The following is a 21,726-nucleotide window of genomic DNA, read 5'->3' on the forward strand; positions in this document are numbered from 1 at the left end:
TGCAGCAAGGCTGTGGTGGCTCTTCTTGGTTGTCGGCCTAACTACACCTGGAATGAATTACAATCCAGAAGTGGAGGGCATCCTGTGAGAGACTACTTTCTGCTTGGGTGAATCCACTTCTAGTCTGTCCCTTTGAGGTAGGAAGACACAGACCTTTGACCTGGATCTTGAGGGGGAAAGACACATGTTTTTGATTCAGATCTTGAGTAGGGAAGACCCAATTTTAATGTGGGCTGTATTTTCTGCTGGAAGCCTAAGGACATGGAAGAAGCCTTTGCTCTTTGCTCACTTGCCTTTGCCTTTCTAGCACATTCCATATGTTTACTGGTATTGGAACCTGCTTCTTCAGGATTCTAGCATATACTGAAGACCAGCTGAGACATCCAGCCTTGTAGAACTGAGCAACGACTGGATTCTTAGACTTTCCTTCACAGCCAGCCATTGTTAGATTAGCCTGTAAGTCATTTCAATAAATCCCATATATATTTATGTATATGGTATGTACATATGAATGTATGAACTATTACTCTAGAGAACCCTAATATAGAGGTGTACATTAATCACTGAGTGGGTGACTGGACAAGGACTGGCGCAGCCAGCCTGAAGACACAGACCTCTGAGGTGAAAAACTGAAAACACACACTAATCTCAGAGGGCCATGTCACTCATGCAGGCAAGCCCTACTGCAACTATCCTATTTCTCAAGTATGTTCAGGCTCAAATTGAGCACAGGAGAGCTGAAAGCCACACATGCAAGTAGTCCCAGGTTGTGGAAATCCTATTTCCAGTTATATGTTAGGCCCCTAGACACTGGGGGACCCTCAGTAGTCTGTCTTGCCCTTAATAAACCTGAATCTTTGGGAGGAAAAATAAACTACATTGAGATATTATCTCACCCCAGTCTGAATGGCAGACTTAGTTAAGAAAACAAAATCAAGGGTTGACACTTTTTAAATTCTGACACTTGGGTCTTAGAAAGCAAGGGGATCTCTCTAAATCTGAAGTACTGTGTGCAAGGCTAGCCAGGGGTACACAGTGAGACCATCTTTTAAATAAGAAAGAAAAGAAAAGTATTTGCTGGCAGGGAACTCTTAGACACTGTTGGTGGGAATGTCAACTATGGAAGTTAGTGTGGAGGCTCCTCAGAAACTTTAAAGTACATATTCCACACAACCCAGCTGCCTGAAGAACTCTAAGTCAACATATCACAGAGACAGTTGCATATCAGTGTTTACTGCAGGACTGTTCACAGTAGCTGGGTCGTCTAAACCAACCTAGGTGTCCAACCACAGAGGAATGGATAAAGAAAATGTGGCACATATATCCAGCCACAAAGAACATTGTCATTTGCAAGAAAATGAATATGACATCTGTCTAAGGGAATAAAGAGGGTGAATGGAAGAGGGAAGGAAATGATGGGCAAGCCTAAGAGGACAAGGAGGAAATACGCTTGACATACCTTATAGACTTGAATTAAAATGTTCTTATGAAACTCGCTATCATGTAAAATGAACATAGACCAATTAAAATATGGTTTAAAATCCATATATATTCTAAAATGTGCAATCCACTTACGAGTCATAAGCATTTTTCATCATGTAGTTTTTATTTTAGATGAACATTATTGTAAAAAAAAAGTTCACCTGGAATAAAATTCATTTTTAAAAAACACAACATCAGTATCAGTGCAGTTAATGAACTGGCTTCAAAAGACTGGCCACATGGCAGGTCCATACTATCCACAGGAGCTTTCCACAGTAAGCCACTGAAGCAAAAGAAAATGTTTAAGCACACAAGTAAAAGTCTATGAAGAAACTCCATAGTTCCCATGGTGGGGCATGACTGTAGTCAGACAGTTCATGGCAAAATGTCATTAAGGGAACTGCAGCATCAGTTGCAAACAGTCAAGACAAACCCATCCGTAAGGCCACAGGAATGAACGACCATAAGTTCACTTTAAAAAAAGAAACAGGTACAAAGATGAAACACGGAGTTCTGTTAGTTCTTGGCATATGGCACACACTTCAAGATACAAAGTAAAATCTGGAAAATCCTTAAGATAAATGCTTGCTGCTCTCCATTTCTATGCTCAGTCGTTTAGTTTCTTTCTAATGAACATGAAATTCATAACTTTTATTATATCCTGACCTGCTATGTCCTTCGGAATCACAGACAGGATTTCATGCTCAGAAACTCCTCTCTGCCACTGGATGTGATGAGAAAGATAAAGGAAGGTTTTGTTTAGCTGTTCTTAAGTCTAAAAAAATCAAATTGTAGAAAATTTGAGATCAGTAAACCACCATAATGAAATGTGGTTTTAAAATTCTAGGCTTAGAATCTCATCTTTAAAGATTAAGAACTATATTTATAAAAGAATCTAAGTCACAAGCTTGAAAAGGAAGTCTGCCTAATTTGTCCTTTTACTGCTCATAGGAAGACACTTTATAAGCCATAATACAGATTCTTAGCATTTGGAGCCTGAAAAATGCAGTTACAATTTCTTACTCGTAAACTGCAGAACAACCTATTATATTGCACAACTAAATTCATTAATGGATGGACAGGAAAGTAATATTTTTGTATGCTACTGGGTATTGGCATGCATGCTTTATTCAAAAGTATTTCTCTTTTCCTCCAGTTCAAAACAAGACAAAACAAAACATGCAGCTTAAATGTGCTGAATGCTTGGAGGCGGGCTCACTGTTTTCTACTGGTTGTTAGAATATTAGTTAGCTAAATGAGGTATAATTAAAAAATAGTCCTTCAAAGTAAAGAGCATAGTCTTAGGAAATTTATAATGAAGACTGCATAAAATGTCCACATGAACAGTAAGAAGGGCTGTGGCAGCAACTGATGCACAGGTAGATCACTTTGTTATCATCTGCCTGAACTCCATGAGGCTAGAATAAGTTCCCAGTGGAACAGTTTACAATCAATGGATTCACATGCTACTTAGTTACAGTACATTTCACTGTTTGATACCCTCAGGCTCTAGTTGGAAAATTTTGAGTCCAATCGTCAAAAATTAGCACAATAATAAAGTGCAGCCACTGAACCACTAATACTGCTGCAAAAATCTCTATGTACCCTATCCAGAAGACCACAGGAATGTTTGTTCTCTGTCTCTGTCTCTGTCTCTGTCTCTGTCTCTCTCTCTCTCTCTCTCTCTCTCTCACACACACACACACACACACACACACACACACACACACTTCTAGATATCTTCAGCCTCAGCAGGGAACAGACAATTCTCTGTCATTAAATTCATCTACAAGTAGAAAAAAATAATGTACCATATGTACATTATTAAGCAACGTAGACTATCTGTTGGGTTGTTTCTACCATGCAGAAAGTGAATTTCCTATGGTCTGAGCTCAAATTATATACAATTTAGCAAAGTTAAATGTAAGAAAATAGCAAGGACAATGTATTTCTATATAACAAGGATATACTCCCCGATTGCTGCTGCTTCAAAGAGCACTTTTAGACTCACCTAACATTTATAGGCTCTTTCAAAGAGAAGTTCATGGAGACTAGTTATTAACCCACAAAAGACACAAGAAGGGTGAAAATATCAAAAGCAAAGCATTCTGGTTTTGTTTGTTTAAAAACAAAAACAAAACAGAAGAAAAGAAAAAGCTGACCACAGAACATGTCAGTTTTGGTTTGCAGACAACCCCTGAGATAGAAACCGAAGTGTTAAGACACCAAACAGTCAGAGGTAAATACTAAGAGAATTACATTCGTATGTGGTGTCACAGCCTGTGCTTTTTGCAAAGTACTTTGTGACCAATGTAACTGCTTGAACTTTTTTTCCAGAAAAGTAGTGATAAGACATTTCTAAGAAAATACTGGTTCTTTTCAAATATGTATTTAATTTCACGATGTTAGACTTGTAATCAGTTCTCAATGAGTGAACTGCTTGCACGGGGGTAGTAATGTGTGATTTTAAGCTGATAGGTAACTAAGGAAAAAGAAGAAAAGGCTGAAGTTTTTCAACAGTAAAGTTAGCATATCCACCAAAAATAACTCTGGGAAACTTGCAGCCACTGGAATGCTTCTGAGCTTCCCAACAGATGGGAAGGCCTGACTGGTCCAAACACTGTACCCACAGATCTTAGTCTGAGGCAGAATTGTCTGTGTAACTAGCTATCCACATCCACCTTAAAGTACAAGTGCCTGCCACTGTCACCTGTTTTTATGCTCTCTGTGTTAGGACAGCAGTGACATTATGATCTATAGTTGGCACAAAAGTTAACACCAAACACCCTCCCCGTCCCCAGTGCAGTGGCTTCACCCACAGAAGAAACATCAGAACCAGTATTTGGTGAGAAGGGCAGTGACATCTGTGGTGGGCTTCAGCCTGGATGTCCACACCACTTCTCTAATGACAAACCTAAGCAAACAGGGCTGGGTCTTAGACACCCAGCAATGGCTATTTGAAAGCTGAGACCTGAATCATGCGTGCTTTAATGAAAAGACAAGATTTCTGGAGGATGTGCTAGGTCTAATTACTTAAAAAAAAATAGAAAAAAGTCCTTTCAGCATTACAAATAGCTGTCTTTTAAAGTTACAGCAACATGTTTAATCTTTCTCTGTATATGTATGTTTTCTGCAAACTAAAATCTAAATCTAACCTTTGTTAACTCTTGTGGATGGGGATTCTGGTTAAGAACTGGGTAATATAAGCTAATGGGTGAAACTCAGAAAGAATGTACTTACTACATACTCTAATGTGACAAGACCATAGGTGGATGTGGACAGATAGCCGTGATGACCACGTCTCAACCTATGTGAGATCGCTGCTCATGCAGTGCACAGGCAGACAGCAGTGCTCATATACTATGGGTTTTAGATAAGCAAATAACAACAGCAAGCCACACAGGACAAGGGACAGCAGACAGAACCCTCGAACAGTGAGCCTGCAGTGCTTTCCAGAGGCTGAGTCCACAGAGGAGGCAGGACAGCCAACTTCAAAGGGGACACAGCTACTCAGGGGTGAGCATGGCTGGTCGCCCCCTCAAAAGACGGCAATGCCATGGCCTCTGGATAGATGGGCATTTTTATAAATTTTGAACATTTATCAAATTTAATGATTTTTAGGAATACTACAAATCAAAGCCCGTCAATAAATCTACCAACAGAAGAACTTTTGGCCATGTGAACGAGGCCAACCATCCTTTAATTGTAGCAGGTCAACCTCTGTTTAATGCTCTGCTGTCTTTAAGCATCCCCAAATATACAAGTGTAGAACTTTATGCCACTAAAGTGCTCAGTTAAGTATCTAAGATTACGCTGTACCAGGAAAAGGCTGACACGCATGTGCAAAGAAAGACAGCAGCTTCCAGGACAGGCAGTAAAACAAGGAAAAACCAGTTAGGTCCTATGTGTGTCTCCACATCATTGCTTCTGTTTTTTAAAGAAAGGAGTCCGCTCTTTTTTGCTAGGCCACAAGGCTGGAATCCACTTGGTGGTCTGTGTGAGTTCCGGGGGTGCTCTCCGCAGCAGCCGGGCGAGGTGACTCTGAGGCTGGGTAGCCTGTGCTTTCAGAGAGGCAGGGAAGGGCCCTCTAGGTATTCTGCAGTCTCTCAGAAATGAGGAGTTCATCAAAGCAGAGAACAGCGGAAGAAACTGGTCTTCTTAGACCGGCTTTCTGTTATTTTCACTGGCCCACCTGCTCCTGATGAATTGCTGTCATTCTGAAAAAGAGAGTGTGAAGTTGCTAAGGAAACCAAGATTTCATGGTTTGACCCCAATTACCTACAAAGTAAAAGCAGAGTGGGCAACACAAGCTACCACACTTTCACTCGTACACACTGGAAAGTTCTCTCAGAAGGGAAATTAGTTAAGGCTGTCTTCTTTGCACGTGGTGGGTTAAAAAGAGAAAAACATTCATAGGCTAGCTAGCACTTCTGTTTTAATCATGGGTTAGGTAAAATGCTCCTGTATCTACTTCAAAGCAATTTCAGCCATGGCCTGAAGGGTGTCAAAAATAGTGATGGAGACAGGGCTAACACAGTAGACAATCTACTTAGAGGAAGAAGAATTGTTAATAGAAGGAAGATAATTTTCATCAGGACCCACGTTAAAATGAACTTCAGAGTGTTCTAAAGATTCATAACTGACAGTTTCAAATTGAAGCCAACTTGAAGAACTCCAAGATCATCATTATATAGATAAAAATATATATGATATGAAAAGTGAACTAGATAATCTTATGAAAAAAGCAATTTCTGCCATTATTATTTTTACTATTCTGATAAAAATTCAATTAACTACCCCTTAAGAAGCCAGAGGAAAGAGGTGAGACAGATGTGATGCAGAAACAACCCTAAAGCCATAGAAATTAGAACTGCGGTACAATCATATGAAAGTCTAAGAAACAAGTAGGTTTAAGGCAAGCATATTATAAACATGCTGTCCATCCTGTTGAGTGACAAGCTAAAGGCTGTATCATGGAGATAAAAGTGGTACATACCATTTTCCTGTTGAGTTTTGTCATTATATCCCGTGCAAGTGTAAAAAATGCCTAAAGGTAAAATTTAAAACAAAGAATATTATTAATAGTTATATTTCAAAATAGAAATATAGAACTTTTATTATTTGTATGTCAATATACCACTTCTGGATTTTTAATTGAAAAAAAAGTATAATTAAAATCTTAGCATGTCCATGCTATTTGCTTTTTCAGTTACATCATATTTTCCAATGTTGTCACATTGTCATTCATTCATAAAATATTTTATACATGTAAGGTTGCCACAACTTCCTAATACGACATACACTGAGTTATAGGTAGTTTTGTCAATACACCAAGAGCAGGACAGGGGCTCTTTTCTACACCACCCTTTTCCTATAGGGAAAGGTTCAGCCTCTAGCCCAGATATTTGTCTTAGTTAAGGTTACTATTGCTCTAATGAAACACCATGACTTGAGGAGGAAATGGTTTATTCAGCTTATGCTTCTATGTCACAGTTCTTCAAAGGGAAGTCAGGGCAGGGGGCCTAGAGGCAGGAGCTGATGCAGAGAGCATGGAGGAGTGATGCTTACTGGCTTGCTCAACCTACTTTCTTATAAAAACCCAGGACTACCAACTCAGGGATGGCACCACACACAGTGGCCTGTGTTAGCATTCCTTCTAGGCTCTGCCCAACAGTTACCTGGCAATAGCCAGGTAAGCCTGGCCTGCTATAAAAGGGATTATTTGGTCTCTCTTCTCTCTCTGCCCCTTTTCTCTCTCTCTGCCCCCTTTTCCCTCTACTCTTCCCCCCTCCATGTGTTCCTAGCTAGCCTCTTCTCCCCCCCCCCCCGCTTCCTTCTTTTTCTGCCTCTACTCCCTTCCCAACTCCCATTTTCATATCCCCAAATAAACTCTATTCTACACTACACCCATTGTACGGCTGGTACCTGGGGGTGGGGAGTAGCATGGGTCTGCTGCGGTACCCATTCCCACACTAATCATACCATGTTGCTTTATAAAACACATCTCCATCAATCACTAATTAACAAAATGCTATACAGGCTTGCCCATAACCTGATCTTATGGAGGCATTTATTAATTGAAGTCTCCTCTTCTCAGATGACTCTAGCTTGTGTCAAGATGACATAAAACTATCCAGCACAATGCTAAAATCTACTTAAGAAGTGAATGAACAATTATGTATTAAACTATAGCTCTACCATCTATCTTCCCACAAACCTCTGCCTTTTCTTTCTGACCTCATCAGAGGAATACCTAAGTATGCAGAATCTTCCATGCCTTAACCTTCAAAACTGCTGGTCCTCAGAACTCAACAGCCCTACTCCAAACCCCCAGCCCTGTGCAAATCAGTCTAAAGGAAGCCAAGAAAATTCAAATTACTGGCTTAAAAAAATATCTGTCATTATTTTTACTTTTTTCCACAGAGGTATGAACTTCGTTTTGTGGCCATGACTGGGGTGTAGAAGGGCTAGCATAAAAGAATGTCCCTCTTTTGGTGCAAGAAATTCTTCTATAGCAGAAGGAAACTCACTTTTCTTTTTTTTTTAACTTATTATTTTATTTTCTCACTTTTCTTTTATGTTTTCTTTTTATCCATGCCTATAAAAATAAATCAGTGGCAGTTTCCTGTTTCTCAACACTCAGTAGCCAACCTAAAACATGAGTGCTGGTTATTTTAAAGAAAGAAAAGCTGCGGTATTTTCCAGTGGCTACTGAGGCCATTCAGTCTTGGTAAGGAGAAAAGAGTGAAGAGTCTAAGACCCGGAAGCTCAGTGAGAGCAGCACCAGGATCATCAGGTCCAGTCCCATCTCCTACTACACATGAGTTAGGAAAAAAGAGCATCTAGAGATTTCTACAACAGATTTTCTTTACAGAGTAGAAATACAGATAGCATTCTGTGTGTTTTTAAAGTTGATCAACGTATACTTTTCATCTCTTTTTTTTAAAAAAAGATTTATTTATTATTATACATAAGTACACTGTAGCTGTCTTCAGACGCACCAGAAGAGGGCATCAGATCTTATTACGGGTGGTTGTGAGCCACCATGTGGTTGCTGGGATTTGAACTCAGGACCTTCGAAAGAGCAGTCAGTGCACTTACCCGCTGAGCCATCTCTCCAGCCCTCATCTCCTCTTTTAAAACCTTAAATGACCTTTAAAAAATTACTACATCTTATTTCCTTATTATGTTTGTGTGTATGAGTATTTTTGCTATAGCACACACATGGCAGTTAGAGGACATGGATCCCAGAGCTCAAACTCGGGGCTTCTGGCAAGCTCTTTTAATCTCTGGGCCATCTTGCCAGCTCCCCAGATAATCTGGCTTTAATGGCTAATGTAATAGGAGTTTATTAAGACTCATCCATGAAAAAAAAAACCTTCCTTATATCTACTAAATGCATTACAGTGCCATACATAATCTACTCCTAATGTACACGAAGGGAATACATTCAAGAGGCAGCAGCATACTGCAAGTGGCTCAGCTTATCTGCCACAGACTTGTGCAGGGTGATGACAAATGACAGAGGACACTGGAGTCTGCACTCCCAACCTCCAAACAAAGGGCCGCTCTGAACTTAGGATGAACTTGGATCTCCTCTCTCCCAAGAACCTTAACTGAGCGATCTTGACATAACCCACATGGAGGCTGCTTGCTAGAAGTCCAGCGAGCAGAACCCATGTGACAGCCCAAGGCACCGAAGGACATAGGAGGCTTCCACGTACCCCACATTCCTTACCTCTTCTACATTTGTACTCGACTTTGCACTTGTCTCCAAAAATTTAATCCCATAGTCAATTGCTAACTGAAAGACAAACAGAAAATGAAATCTTGTGAGAGTGGCTTGACCATACAAAGTACTTAGCAGATTGTACATGCTTCGAGAGTCTATGCCAGGACCCCTATGGTTTTCAAGTTGTTTGTTTTCTTGTACTGTTTTACATCTTCTAGTTTAACTTAGAACTAAAAACGGCACAGCATCGACTTAAAATATTATGTTAGAAATGTGTACTGCTGTACTTGTGGGTCTCCCACACAAGAAAACCCAGCAGACAGTCTCCCCTTAGCTCCGCCCAGGATTCATTTACTCCTCTATCTAGACTCTGAGAGCAGAGCTCTCCAAGGTAACCACCCTCATTCCCCTCTCTGAAAGACCTGCTCCAGGGAAGGATCTCTGACAATGGGGCTGAGCTGCATATTTTACCTATCAAAGCAGGCCTGGCCTCCAGGTTCTCCCAGCATCCCTCAGTCCCTACTGGGGTACCTTGCCCCCAACCCTGAACTTTCCAGCCCAGAGAGTGGACCACCCTTCCCCAAGAGACTCTTCCTTATAGAATCCAGACATTTTGTGCTCTCTCTCTTTTCCTTTCCCCCCTCTCTCCTTCTCCTCTCCCCTCCTTCTTCCTTCTCTCCTCCTCCTCTCTCTGCGCTCACACCCTTTCTCTCTTTCTCTTACCACTCCATCCCACCCCAACCCTCACCTGGTCTATTCTTGGCAACTCCCCTGGCCTCAAGCCTTGAGGCCAGTGAATTGGCCTGAGAGCAGCTTCCCAATATACCTGCCTAACCCAATCTAGCTTGAATTAGCTCATTTCACCGGTGGGGAAATAATTATCAATAATGACGACAAATGTGAACTCTTTTTACATTTCCATCTATTCTCAGAGACCCCATCCATAAAACAATACTCAAATTAAATGTAGATTTTTAAGAGTAAGTTGATAGACTGAAAAAACAAAACACATTTTGCACCTATCACTGGAGAAAAGTTCCAGACTTAAAAAGGAAAGCCTTCTTAAGATTTGAGAAAATACCACAGGAGTAAATACACATAAAAAATAATTGTTTGCTCTATAGACTCAAGGCAGACAGGCCCCTGTAAATGTCACCCCTTATGCAAATCAACTAACCTGTACTAAACTCTTAGGAAAAACAACAAACTGGAAAGTGATTGTGCTTGAAATTTCATCTACCCTAGTATATTTTTTCAGAAACTGAATTGTCTTAACTTCAAAGCCGGGCTTTTCACACAGATCTAAAATAAAGAGCCTGGACTCGAAGCTGCAGGGATCTTAAGAAAGGCCAATCTGTATCTCAGCAGATTCTTTAGGGGTGAGTCATGACCAGATGGTACAAACAGGGCTGATTTGAATACTAATTCCCACAGTTCAAGTACAGAGGACTTCTCCCGGTTGTGTTGTTTGATAGTTCTCGGGGTCCCATCCTTTATCCACCAGCTCACACTTACCTTCTCCCCTCTCTCTTTTGACACTTGTCTTTTGTCGTTCATATCACATTTGTTACCCAGGATCATTCTTTCAACATCTGAAGAGGCGTGCTGCAGGGTTAAAACAGTACCTTATAAAAACAGCCTGAGAAAGACCACAGCAATTCAATGGGAGAATCATAACCTGTCAGAAATGTGTGTTCAATGACAATACCATCCTTCATTCAACAAAAGGCCCAGTCAGAGAAAAGTTTAAACATAGAAGGGAGAATTACTTCAGCTCAGAGCCTTCACGGGGCCCATGTAAACATTTCCCCCAAAGGCTCACACTCTTTCGCATAACTCATACAATAAATATATCTTATGGTTACCTAACAGTCAAACTTATCAAACAATTATCCTAGTCAAATACAAAAAAGAAAAAAAAAAAAAAACGCACAAAAACCTACTTAAGTAGTGGATCATCCGGTAGAGAAAGTAACCTGGGTTCTGGACTATGGATGGGCTCGCTCAAGTGTGTTATTTCCTAGTCAGTATTAGCAAGTTAACCTTCTCCTATGCTCCGCCCAACAGTTACCTAGCAACAACCTGGCTTGCTATAAAACGACTGTTTGGCTTCTCTCTGACTACCTCTCTTTCTTTCTCTGGCCTTTCTTTCTCCTTCCCCCTGGACCCCCACACCCCCACCCCACCCACTTGTTCTAGGCCAGTCTCTTTTTTCTCCTCTCTCTGTCCTTCTCTGTCCCCTCTCTTCTCTGCCTCTACTCCCTTCTCATGTCCCCCAAATAAACTTCATTTTATACTAGACATGTTAGGGGCATGCCTCAGCATGGGCCCCCTAAGGTACCCCTCCTACCACATCAGACAGCGTTTTACAAAACATAGTAGTCAGGTTCCCCCCCCCCCCTTGAAATGCTGTGGAGGTTTTAAAGAAAACAATACTAACTATCCTGGAACTAACCCAACTTTTAAATATCTAAGGAGAAAAGCAAAAAAGTTGCAGAAATATACTTATTTCTGCTGGTGAGACAGTCAGGAATGAGACATCTTGGCTGTGGCCCTGTCTTAAAGGCTGCACGGACACTGGCAAGTCTCTTATTCACTGAGGAGTCAGAGAGAGAGCCTGTTTCCTCACGTATAAAACAGGGACCTGGGTTAGGTTGCATCTGAGCTCTGACCTGAGTTTAAGTATGAAAATGCTCCTCTGTCCACGGGCTATAGATGGCAGTCCACCCAGCACCAGTGGGGGTCTAGGTGCTCCCCAGCCCCCCAGTGGACAGTGTGGCCTTCTCACTTTCTGGAGAAAGCAACAGCCTGCCACATGTCCCCAGCAGACTTCTGTCCAGCATTGCCCCACTCTGTCCATACACACCTCTTCAATGTTTCTTATCCAATTTTTAATATTGTCAAAGGATTTTTCATTGGTGATGTCATAGACCAGCATAATTCCCTGTGGGAGGAATAAAAAGGCTTTATGTCATACTTCATATACTAACAGCTCCCAATGCCTCTCTTTTGTCTATTTTGATCTTTAAAGAGAAATTTGTAATAAGCTTGAAAAGCACAGAGGCAAAAACAAATGACTTCCGTTCTCGTGTCACTCTATCTATGAACTGTTAAGATCGTCACGGTTAACTTTAGTGAATTAGCAATTGTGGGAACATGAGCGCTCTTTCTACCTGACCTCAGGTGATAATGATCATGATCGGCACCAACTGCAGTTCCAGCCCAGGCTGAGACAGATGGGGACAGTGACTGCTGAGAGGATGAGGGGCATTTCCAGGGTGCGCTTGCTTATTACAAATGAAAATCGTTGTCCTTACTCCTTCTACGGAGGCTGAGACCATACTGTTTCTAGATTTTTTTTTTTCTTTCATTACAGGCTAATCAACGTTACCATTTGTTTAACACTAATAAATCATGAAATTATAATGCCTTTAGTACATGGGTTAATTAAAGGCACTGCTATCATGTTTTTAAAGATTACCCACCTCTATGTTAAGTATCCAAACAATACCATGTGAGTGAATCATGGCCCTACAGAAAAGAGACTGGAAGAGGTTAAGGATGAAAACAGGAAGACAGCTGAAGACCAGGGCACCAGCTCCCGGAAAGCAAATTGAAGAGAATCTAATAAGCTAGTGCATGAGAAGAGGTCAGACTCTGAAAATACTGAGTCATGGGATCTCCAGGACATTCTTCAGTACTTTCAGTACTAAGTGCTACATCTAAGTATCAACCCATTCAGCAACGTGTAGTGGGCGGTGGCCCAGTGGCAGAGTGCTTGCCCAGCATGGGTAAGGATTCTAGGCTTGAGCTCCCGCACCGTAAGAGAGAGTAGATAGAGAGACAGAGATGCTGAGTCTAAGGCTGATGATGGTATACATGTTTGAAATCCTAATGCTCAGGAAGCAGAGAAGGATTTCAAGCCAGCCTGAACTACATAGTAAAACTTTATTTAAAATATTCGCACATACACAGACCCCACTTTAAAAAAAAAACAACTTACCAACTCCCAAGAATTTGTTAAGTATCTACTATGTGCCAAATATTATATTTAACTATGCATTATAAGCAGTGGACAGGAAAACCGAGATCTCTTCTTTTCATTAACAGCTAGCAAAGAAAACAGACCAGTATACAATTAACTAGACAAGAGCTACAAAGAAGCATGGGGAACTTTGAACTAAAACCCATCATCTTATCTGGGACATGGCTCAAGCAGTGAGGGGCAGTTTCTTTGAGAAAACGAGTACAGCCAAGGCATGAAGACCAAGTAGAGAGTTAATCTGACAAGGGGCTAGGACTGGTGACAAAAGAGCCCATGGTACCTGCCACACAGCAAAAAAAGAAAATAGGGGAGGGGATAAATAGCTTTCTGTATTGAAGTTCCAGGGTACACTCAATTGACTCAAAGAAAGCTTAGCAAGATGCACAGATCTATTGGGAAGAGGGACGAGATGGGTTCAAACAAGCAAACAGGTGAACACTGTCTCGACACCAGCTGTTAGGGATTTCCTATAGTCACCACAGATTCTCATAAGTAAAACAGAAGAGTGGAAGTTTCTTCCACTCTTCTGCTTTTCCTGTACTATCTTGTGCGAAAGGCAATAAAACCGGCAGCTGTGTCAACACCTGGCTGTTTCCCTCACAGCGAGTCCCCAGGTCCTGGAGACCCCATGACTCAGGATTCTCAGAGCCTGACCTCTTTCCCTGCACTGGCTTATTAGCTTCTCCTTGGTTAGCTTGCCTGGAGCTGCTGAGCCAGGCTTCCTGCTTCCTGCTTTTATTCTGAACCTTCCAGTGCCTCTTCTCTGTAAGGTACAGTGGTTATTCAATATTTAAACATTTGCAGTACCCCCTCCCCACTGTTCTCAGAATTAAATTCCACAGCAAAGTCCTGCACGAGATGGCTTCCAACTGTCCAAATATATACAAGTCACATAAAACACAGACAAAAAAGCCAGGAAATTAAAAACAAAAGCAAAAACAAAAACAAAACAAAACAAAACAAAAAAACATTAAGTTATCTCTCAGCTGGGCTGTGACTGTTCTTTCAAAGGTCCTGAGTTCAAATCCCAGCAACCACATGGTGACTCACAACCATCGGTCATGAGATCTGACACCCTCTGCTAGTGCATCTGAAGACAGCTACAGTTTACTTAAATATAATAATAAATAAATCTTAAAAGTGGAAAAATGCACATTTCAAAATGACAAAGTATTTAAGTTTTATGCTTCTTATAATTTACCACAATAAAAAACCAAATAACAATAATTACTGCTACAGAGTATTTAGCTAGCTATCTACAGTTAAAATTAATCAAGTAATCTCTATAGTGCTATTATCCTTTGGGCTAATTAATCAAGCTCTATGATTCATGTGCCCTGTCTGCCTCAAATGTCCCTTCCCTTGGTGTAACACAGTGTGGTGTGAGGGGCAGAGGCTCTCAAGCTAGAAGCTTCTAGCTCAGGTGCTATTATGTAATTAACAGGGGACCCTAGAAGGCAGTATTTTAGCTTTCTCAGTCTTTAACATGAGGCTGTTCTGAGGAGCTACTGAGATGTTATCTGTAAACCAACTAACCCAGATCCCAGTGTGTAACTTGGACTCAACAAACAGCAGGTATTTATTACCAACTTGCCTCTTTGATTTCAACAGCAAATGCCATTTCACTATTTCCTGTGTTTATAAAATTAATATGGATCTTCTAGAAATAAAAATTAAGTATACCAGTTAAACTTTATGATCTAGTATAGTCTACAGTGAGAACAGCTGCCTAAGAATTCAGAAAAGGTTGTTGGTCTATGAGAAGTAACAATGATGTGATGACATGGCCCTCTTTCCCTTGCAGCCTAATAGTCCAATCAAGATTTACTGTAAAGGCGGTAAAAACATGGGAAAGCCTGTAAAGTTGCTAACATGTTTAAAATGAAACCAAGAAATCTGCATAGTGGCAAGAATGTCACATGCCTGATCCAACCACCTAGATAGAGCTTGCCATGACCACCATCCACCTGCTGGGAACAGCATTCTCCATGCAAACCCAACAGCTCTACAGCTCACTGACACAGACAGCCTGAGAGACCCAGGACTTCAACAAACACAACAGCCCTACAGCTCACTGACACAGACAGCCTGAGAGACTCAGGACTTCAACAAACATTTCCTGGAGACGTTTCCACTGATTCATGCTGTCAATACATATTTACTGGGTATCTACTACGTCAGGAATGAACAGTGAAGTCCCTACCTTCAGAATGGAAAAGCTGACACTGTCCTGCAGAGCAATGATTGTAACGGTATGAATAGGAAAGAAGATGAGGTGTAGGAACAGGAGAAAACCAGGTAATCCTGAGTCTAGATTAAGTAACACATCCCACTGGCCTATTTCCTCACACCATGAACTAGACAGAGCTAAACAGCCAAGGGAGACACATGCTCCACAGGTAGTGCTCCTGCCTACTCTCAAGGGAAGGGACATGGGAAGGGCATGACTGCCTAGCCCCAGAACAGAAAACACTGACCAACAGAAACACTAGTGTGTCTAAGAGACTTCTAATCAAAGTTACCTGTGGACGATTCAAAACTTTACCTGTTAAAATGTTCTTTTTCATTTTCCCTGAGAGAAACAAACATCAACAAATGTATTCCCTGGAAACCACAGGAGGTCCCTACCTTCTGATTCCAATCTAAGCAAAATAAGAGAGCAGCAACCACTGTCTTTATGACAATGAAAACTCTTTACAATCTGAAAATTATCTATTCTGGCAAGTTTGTTTTATTTCTTGGTCAACTTGACATATACTAGAGTCATCTGAGAGGAGGGAATCTCAATTGAAGATCGATCCCCTAAGAATCTCATAAGATCAGCCTATAGGGAAGGCCTGCAGAGCATTTTCTTACTGAAGATTGATGTGGGAGGGTTCCACCCACTGGGAGGTGGGGAGGCGGTCCTGAGGTGGATAAAAAAGCAAACTGAGCATGCCATGAGGAATAAGCAAGTAAACAGAACTTCTCTGTGGCCTTGAGTTCCAGCCCCAGCTTCCCTGCATGACAGGACTATAAGTTACAAGGCAAAACAAATGCTTTCTTTCCCAAGCTGACCTTAGTCACCATCTTTCTCACAGCAATAGAAACCTTAACTCAGTATCACAAGGCCAAGTGTGGAGAGCACATTAAGTGGCTAGTGGTATGCTAGTGTTAAAAGGGAGCTTCAATCTTGTGTGGAAGGGAGAAGTTACTGATACTCAAATAATAGTGGACAAGGATAAGTGGGGACGAGGGGTGCCAGAATGACAGTGGAAAGACCTGTGGACCTTGGTTGCATCTTCCTTGGATGCAAAGGATAGCCTTGTACCCCTTCAACTCTGTTACCCTAGCACTCCTAGGACTACTGGAGTCACAATAGCTGTACCCTACAACCTGCCACCGGCCCCATGAGATTAATGGTTTAGCTTTCATAGACTGTCAGACCATACCAGGCTTCAACAAAATTCAAGGCTCAAACTCGGGTTTGGCTTATGCCTACTTAATTTATTTGGATTTCAGTGCTAGGGATTTAACATCAGGAATGTTAAAGACACATTCTACCACTAACCTATGGCCCCAGACTCAGAAGCTAGCTCACACTGAAGCTCTGATGTGGGTTTCACAGCCCAGGCATAGCTCACACGCCTCTGATTCCAAGTTGCTTGTCCACCACTGAGCTCCCAGCAGCACGTTAAATCCTGTCCAGAGCCAATAGGCACTCTAAGTGCATTTTAGAAGCATATATGGACAGAAGACAGTCATGTAACAGAGCTGTGACAAGAAGGACATGGCCAGGAATAGCCAAGAAGGTCCTCTAGAGTTATTAATCACTCAGCCACTCTTCATCAGCCAAGGGGACTGAAGAGAGACAAGCTATATGCAAGGCCAGGTAGTGGGGCTGGATAGGATGCTACAGTGCCGAGGGACACAAGGGAACAGGAAAGGAACACTCAGTTTCAGGGTCTCAGGCCTTCTAAGACTGCTCTCAAGTGCTCATAAAAGGAAAAGAGACCACAAAAATGTAGAACTATCTCAGCTAAAAGTAGAGGAGCTCTAGAATAGCCAAGAACTAATGGCCTAATTACATATTATAAAGACTAATAGCAAAATATAACTTCTAAAAACCAAATACAGTTTTTTAAAAAAATTCCTTTAAAATATCTTGTTTTTACATTTAAAAAAATGTATTTTCCTTCAGTTTACTATGCAGGGAGGAGAGTTTATAAGGATCAAATGAAGTCCTAGCTGAATGGGCATTATTGATAAGGACACCAATGCTTTGGGCTCACAGAAATTAGCAAAGTCTACCCTGGGTTAGGCTCAGGGAATGGGCAAGCCTTCCCCAGGTTGGGCTTGGGGACCTGGTAAAGCCTTTCTCTGGTCTGTATGTGAATGCTGACAGAGTGTCCAGGAAGCATGAATGGAGACGGCAGCTTCCTCATCTAGATGTTTACTGCCTGAACTGCTCCTATAATCAGACCTCCCACTACGACAAGCTAGCCCCACTCTTCTGTCTATAATCAGTGCTCTGAATGTTGTAAGTACCGCTCTATCAAAGTAAGCAAGAACCATTGCTCCCAGCTTTTCTGTCGGTGTGTCTATAAGTCTGTCCCATCAGGTTTCTAGGACCAACCCAGCCATGCTGAATGTAGTGGTCCTAGGCTCAAGCTTCATAGCCATAGACAGACAATGAATACTTGTGTTTTATTTTCACCTGAAAGCTTAGAACCTCCGAAACACACTCACCATGGCTCCTCTGTAGTATGCTGTTGTAATTGTTCGGAATCTTTCCTGGCCCGCCGTGTCCCTAAAATGTGAAACAAAGAAAGGAAAGAATTCTTTTAAGTTACCAGCCACATGGGTGAGGACCCCCAAGTCACAGCAGATAAAATCCTGATCTGCCCACAGTGCACTGAGGCAGGGGAAAGGAGAATGCGCACAAAGAAGGCACATCGTGCCTTGAGGGCTGGAGGCAGCAGTGGCCACAGGAGCCTGTCAGAACTCACAAAGACTTGGATGAAAAACTCAGACTTGTTGTAAAAGCAGCAATGAGATCCCACTAGGAACTGGGATATGGGAGGAGGCAGAATGGCTCTAAATTCTTGGACTCCCAGGGGCAGCGATAACCTATCTGTAAGTGCTATATGATTGGGCCATTTTGCTTTCTTGACTGCATGGGTGATTTCAGCACAAAGCAAACTGCTGAATGACTACATGCATTCTGCTCAGTAGAGCAGAACAAAATATGTCTCTTCTAGAGCACTTTCAGAGTACAGCCTGCAGTTAATTACAGAGGAACCTGGGGTTCAACATCGTTCTCCAAGTTTCTAAAGACTAAACATAAACATCTTGAAATTACACAATCTTTCAGCTGTTCTTCCTTTTTGAGCTGAGGGCATACTGTTAAAATATTCAGGATTCTAGGATGGGAGTGTGGCTCAATAGTAGGCCACTTGCCTAGCAAGGCCCTAGGTTCAGCCTCTAGCATTAATTCAGGGCTTTGTGAGGGGGAGCACATGTGTGTTTCACACTGACACACTCCAAGAAATATGGACATTTCTAATTAAATTCATAGCTTCAACCATACAGAAGAAGCTAAATTTCCTTGATATTGGGAGAAATTCATTTGTTTTAAATTTTCCATTTATAGCTGGAACTAATTCACTTCCTGTGATACTAAAATAAACTAAATTATACAATTTAATTGCAAAGAACAGAGAGATTTGTGGAACTATATTAAAAATCTAATATACAGTAAACCCCAGCAAAGGATAAAGGTTCAAGGAAATATAGCCAATTAAACAGCAAATATCTTCATATTTATATGTACTTTATAAAATACTTCCAAACATGATGCCCGCCTCAGCCCAGAGTGAAGTGGGTGATATTATCATCTTTACTCTACAAAAGACGCAGCAGGCTCAGGAGAACTATGGCCACATCTCTGCCACTGAACAGCTCTCAGCCTTGAGTGAGACTCCAGCAGTGCAGGTCTCAGCTGTTTGGCACCAGGATGAGACTCACACCAAACCCAGATCTTGTTATTCTCTTCCCTATCAGCATTAGAAATGTGAGGAACTTATTTTTTTGTGCTCAGCAACAAGGAGGAACAGAGAAACCAAGTACCTTTGAGTGGATTAATCATATTTCCTTGACTCAAATACATTACTGATTTAGAAACAGCATATACACGCACACACTTACACACACACACACACACACACACACACGCACGCACGCACACACATATAATAATAATAAAAAAAAACCTTTAAGGTTGAATGTGTTTCTCTGAGTTCTGTGATGGAACAAGGGGGTGTGAGTGGCAGTAACAGGTGACAACTTACTGCTTGCAGGTAGCATCCACAGTGTATGGCAATCTGTGGGATTGTGCCCTAGGCTTTTGATAGCTAATGCTATCTCTAAGTGGACAGTGCCAGAATTGAATTAAGTCATGGAAAATCTACATAGTATCGTTTGGAGGTCTGCTTAGGGTGAGCATAGAGGGGAACCCCATATACATTTGTTATCCAAAGTGTTTAAATGTTTTTTAAAACTCACATTACTTATTTTTTCCTTATTTCTCCATTAAATAGGCCCTATTTGATAAATTATAAAATATCAGAGCTATCAAGGGCCTCCAGTCTCATCAATCCAGCTCACTTATAAGTGGGGAAAAAAAAAAAAAAAAAAAAAAAAGAGCAGAGCCTGAGAAGGTGCAATGGTTTGGAGAAGTTTCCCCCGCAGGTCACATCTTAAAGGCTTGGTCTTCAGGGCAGTGGAATCTTTTGGAGGCTGGGCTGAGTGGGAAGTCCTGAGGTCACTGGGAGCATGCTCTGCAAGTGGACTGTAGGGCCTGGGCTCTGCCAAGCACTCCCTGCCACTGCCACCCAGCCCCTCATCAGAGACCCAAACCAATGGTCCCACCTAATCTAAGTCCAACTGGGAGCCCAAGCAAAGCATCTCTCTTCATAAATGCAGTGTCTCACCTGTTCTGTGTTAGGGATGGACAGAGAGCAAGTACTTTCCCCAAAGTCTTCAATTTACAAGGCTGCAGCTAGAAGCCAGGCCTGACTTTCAGCCCAGGGTCTGTACCATTATGCTGTGTCTGAGTCACAGCTGCGACTACAATGAAGAAGTGTATGCTTTTGAGAATCCGTTTTTTTTTTTTTCTTGTCCAGAGCTTAGAACAGGCGGTCTCTGGACTTCCTTCCCCCTCTGGTTTTCCAAAGGAAAGGTCTGAGTGACTGGATGATGTTTCTAATGTCTTAAGCCACATTTTAACCTTACACTTCCAATTCCAGGAGAGATTCCACATGCCTTCATTATTTTTAACTTACCATATCTGAAGTTTAATTTTCTTTCCGTCGAGTTCTATCGTTCTGATTTTAAAATCAATTCCTGCCAGAAAACAAAAAAGGATATGCTAAGTTCCTTAAATTCAATCCAAGTCTTATTAGGGAGGGAACAAAGATTTCTATTGAAAAAAAAAAAAAAAAAAAAAAAAAAGCTCTCCAACGCACTGGAAAATGTGAGCTTACAGAGGGTGTGAATGGCATGTTTCCTCTGAATGCAGGCTGGAGAAAGGAATGCTAATCACTCTGCAAAGCATTCCCACACATGTGAAGTGCAGGATTACAGGCCTCATTATTTGGGCACAAATGGACCACATCCTGCAGAGTTACATAATTCAGAAGGACCGAGAACATAACATATTTTCTCCTTCCTGAAATACATACGCACAATATTTTCAGTTCTCGTGCCCCAACCTTCCTACAGAAGACTATAGAGACTCTTTAAAATAATATTCTTCCCCTCCCTTCATTTATTTTGTTAGAACCTGCCACTTAGGAAAAAGAAAATGAGGCTCTGCCTATTTGATGTCCAGGGAGGGAAAGCTGATTCTATTTTACACAGTTAGCAGAGACTCCACATACATCTCAATTAATGTTCCCTGAGAGTTACTGCCTAGAACTGAAATGGCTAGAATGCTTTTTAGCCTTGGCCACATTTTGGAATTCCAGAGAGAACAACAACAACAACTCCCTTGACTAGCCCTTCCTCCTCCCCAATCCTGAGACTGACTTAGCTGGTTAGTCTGGTTAGCTGGTGATTTTCAAAGCTCCCTGAGTAATTTGAAACTGAATCCAAAGCCCAGCAAGCCCAAAGGGTGACAAGGCTCTGGCACTTCAAAAGTTGGACATCTCTTCACCTATGTACCCGTAAGTCATGACAATCGAAACTTACGTAGGACTCTACCACACAGCAGTGCACAGTCCTTGTCTCAGTTGCATGCTTTATCATTAATCAGGAAGCAGACAGGGTCTCATTAGCTAAAGCTGGTTTCAGATCACCCTGAATTGACTTTTCTGCCTCTCCCTTCCAAGTGCTGGAACTGCACCCATGCACCACCACTCCACCACCCCGGTTTATGCAGTGCCGGGGAAGCAAGGACTTTCTCCAGGCAAGCACTCTTCCAACTGAG

The 21,726-nt window shown here is 41.7% G+C and overlaps 1 protein-coding gene across 1 annotated transcript in view; it reads right to left on the reverse strand.

The window, feature by feature from the left end:
* Positions 1-1,585: 1,585 nt before the first annotated feature.
* The window catches only part of Rab8b (RAB8B, member RAS oncogene family), a 73,760-nt gene continuing 53,619 nt past the window's right edge, over positions 1,586-21,726 (reverse strand). Inside the window, exons 2-8 of the mRNA XM_021207338.1 lie at positions 20,582-20,642; positions 17,988-18,048; positions 12,081-12,158; positions 10,730-10,819; positions 9,221-9,286; positions 6,479-6,529; positions 1,586-5,699 (exon numbers count right to left, since the gene is read on the reverse strand). Coding sequence (XP_021062997.1) covers positions 5,607-5,699; positions 6,479-6,529; positions 9,221-9,286; positions 10,730-10,819; positions 12,081-12,158; positions 17,988-18,048; positions 20,582-20,642 — 500 coding nt within the window. The 3' untranslated portion in view covers positions 1,586-5,606. The remainder of the gene's footprint in view (positions 5,700-6,478; positions 6,530-9,220; positions 9,287-10,729; positions 10,820-12,080; positions 12,159-17,987; positions 18,049-20,581; positions 20,643-21,726) is intronic.

Source organism: Mus pahari, chromosome 10 (genome assembly GCF_900095145.1).
Source record: "Mus pahari chromosome 10, PAHARI_EIJ_v1.1, whole genome shotgun sequence".
NCBI classification, from domain to species: Eukaryota; Metazoa; Chordata; class Mammalia; order Rodentia; family Muridae; genus Mus; species Mus pahari.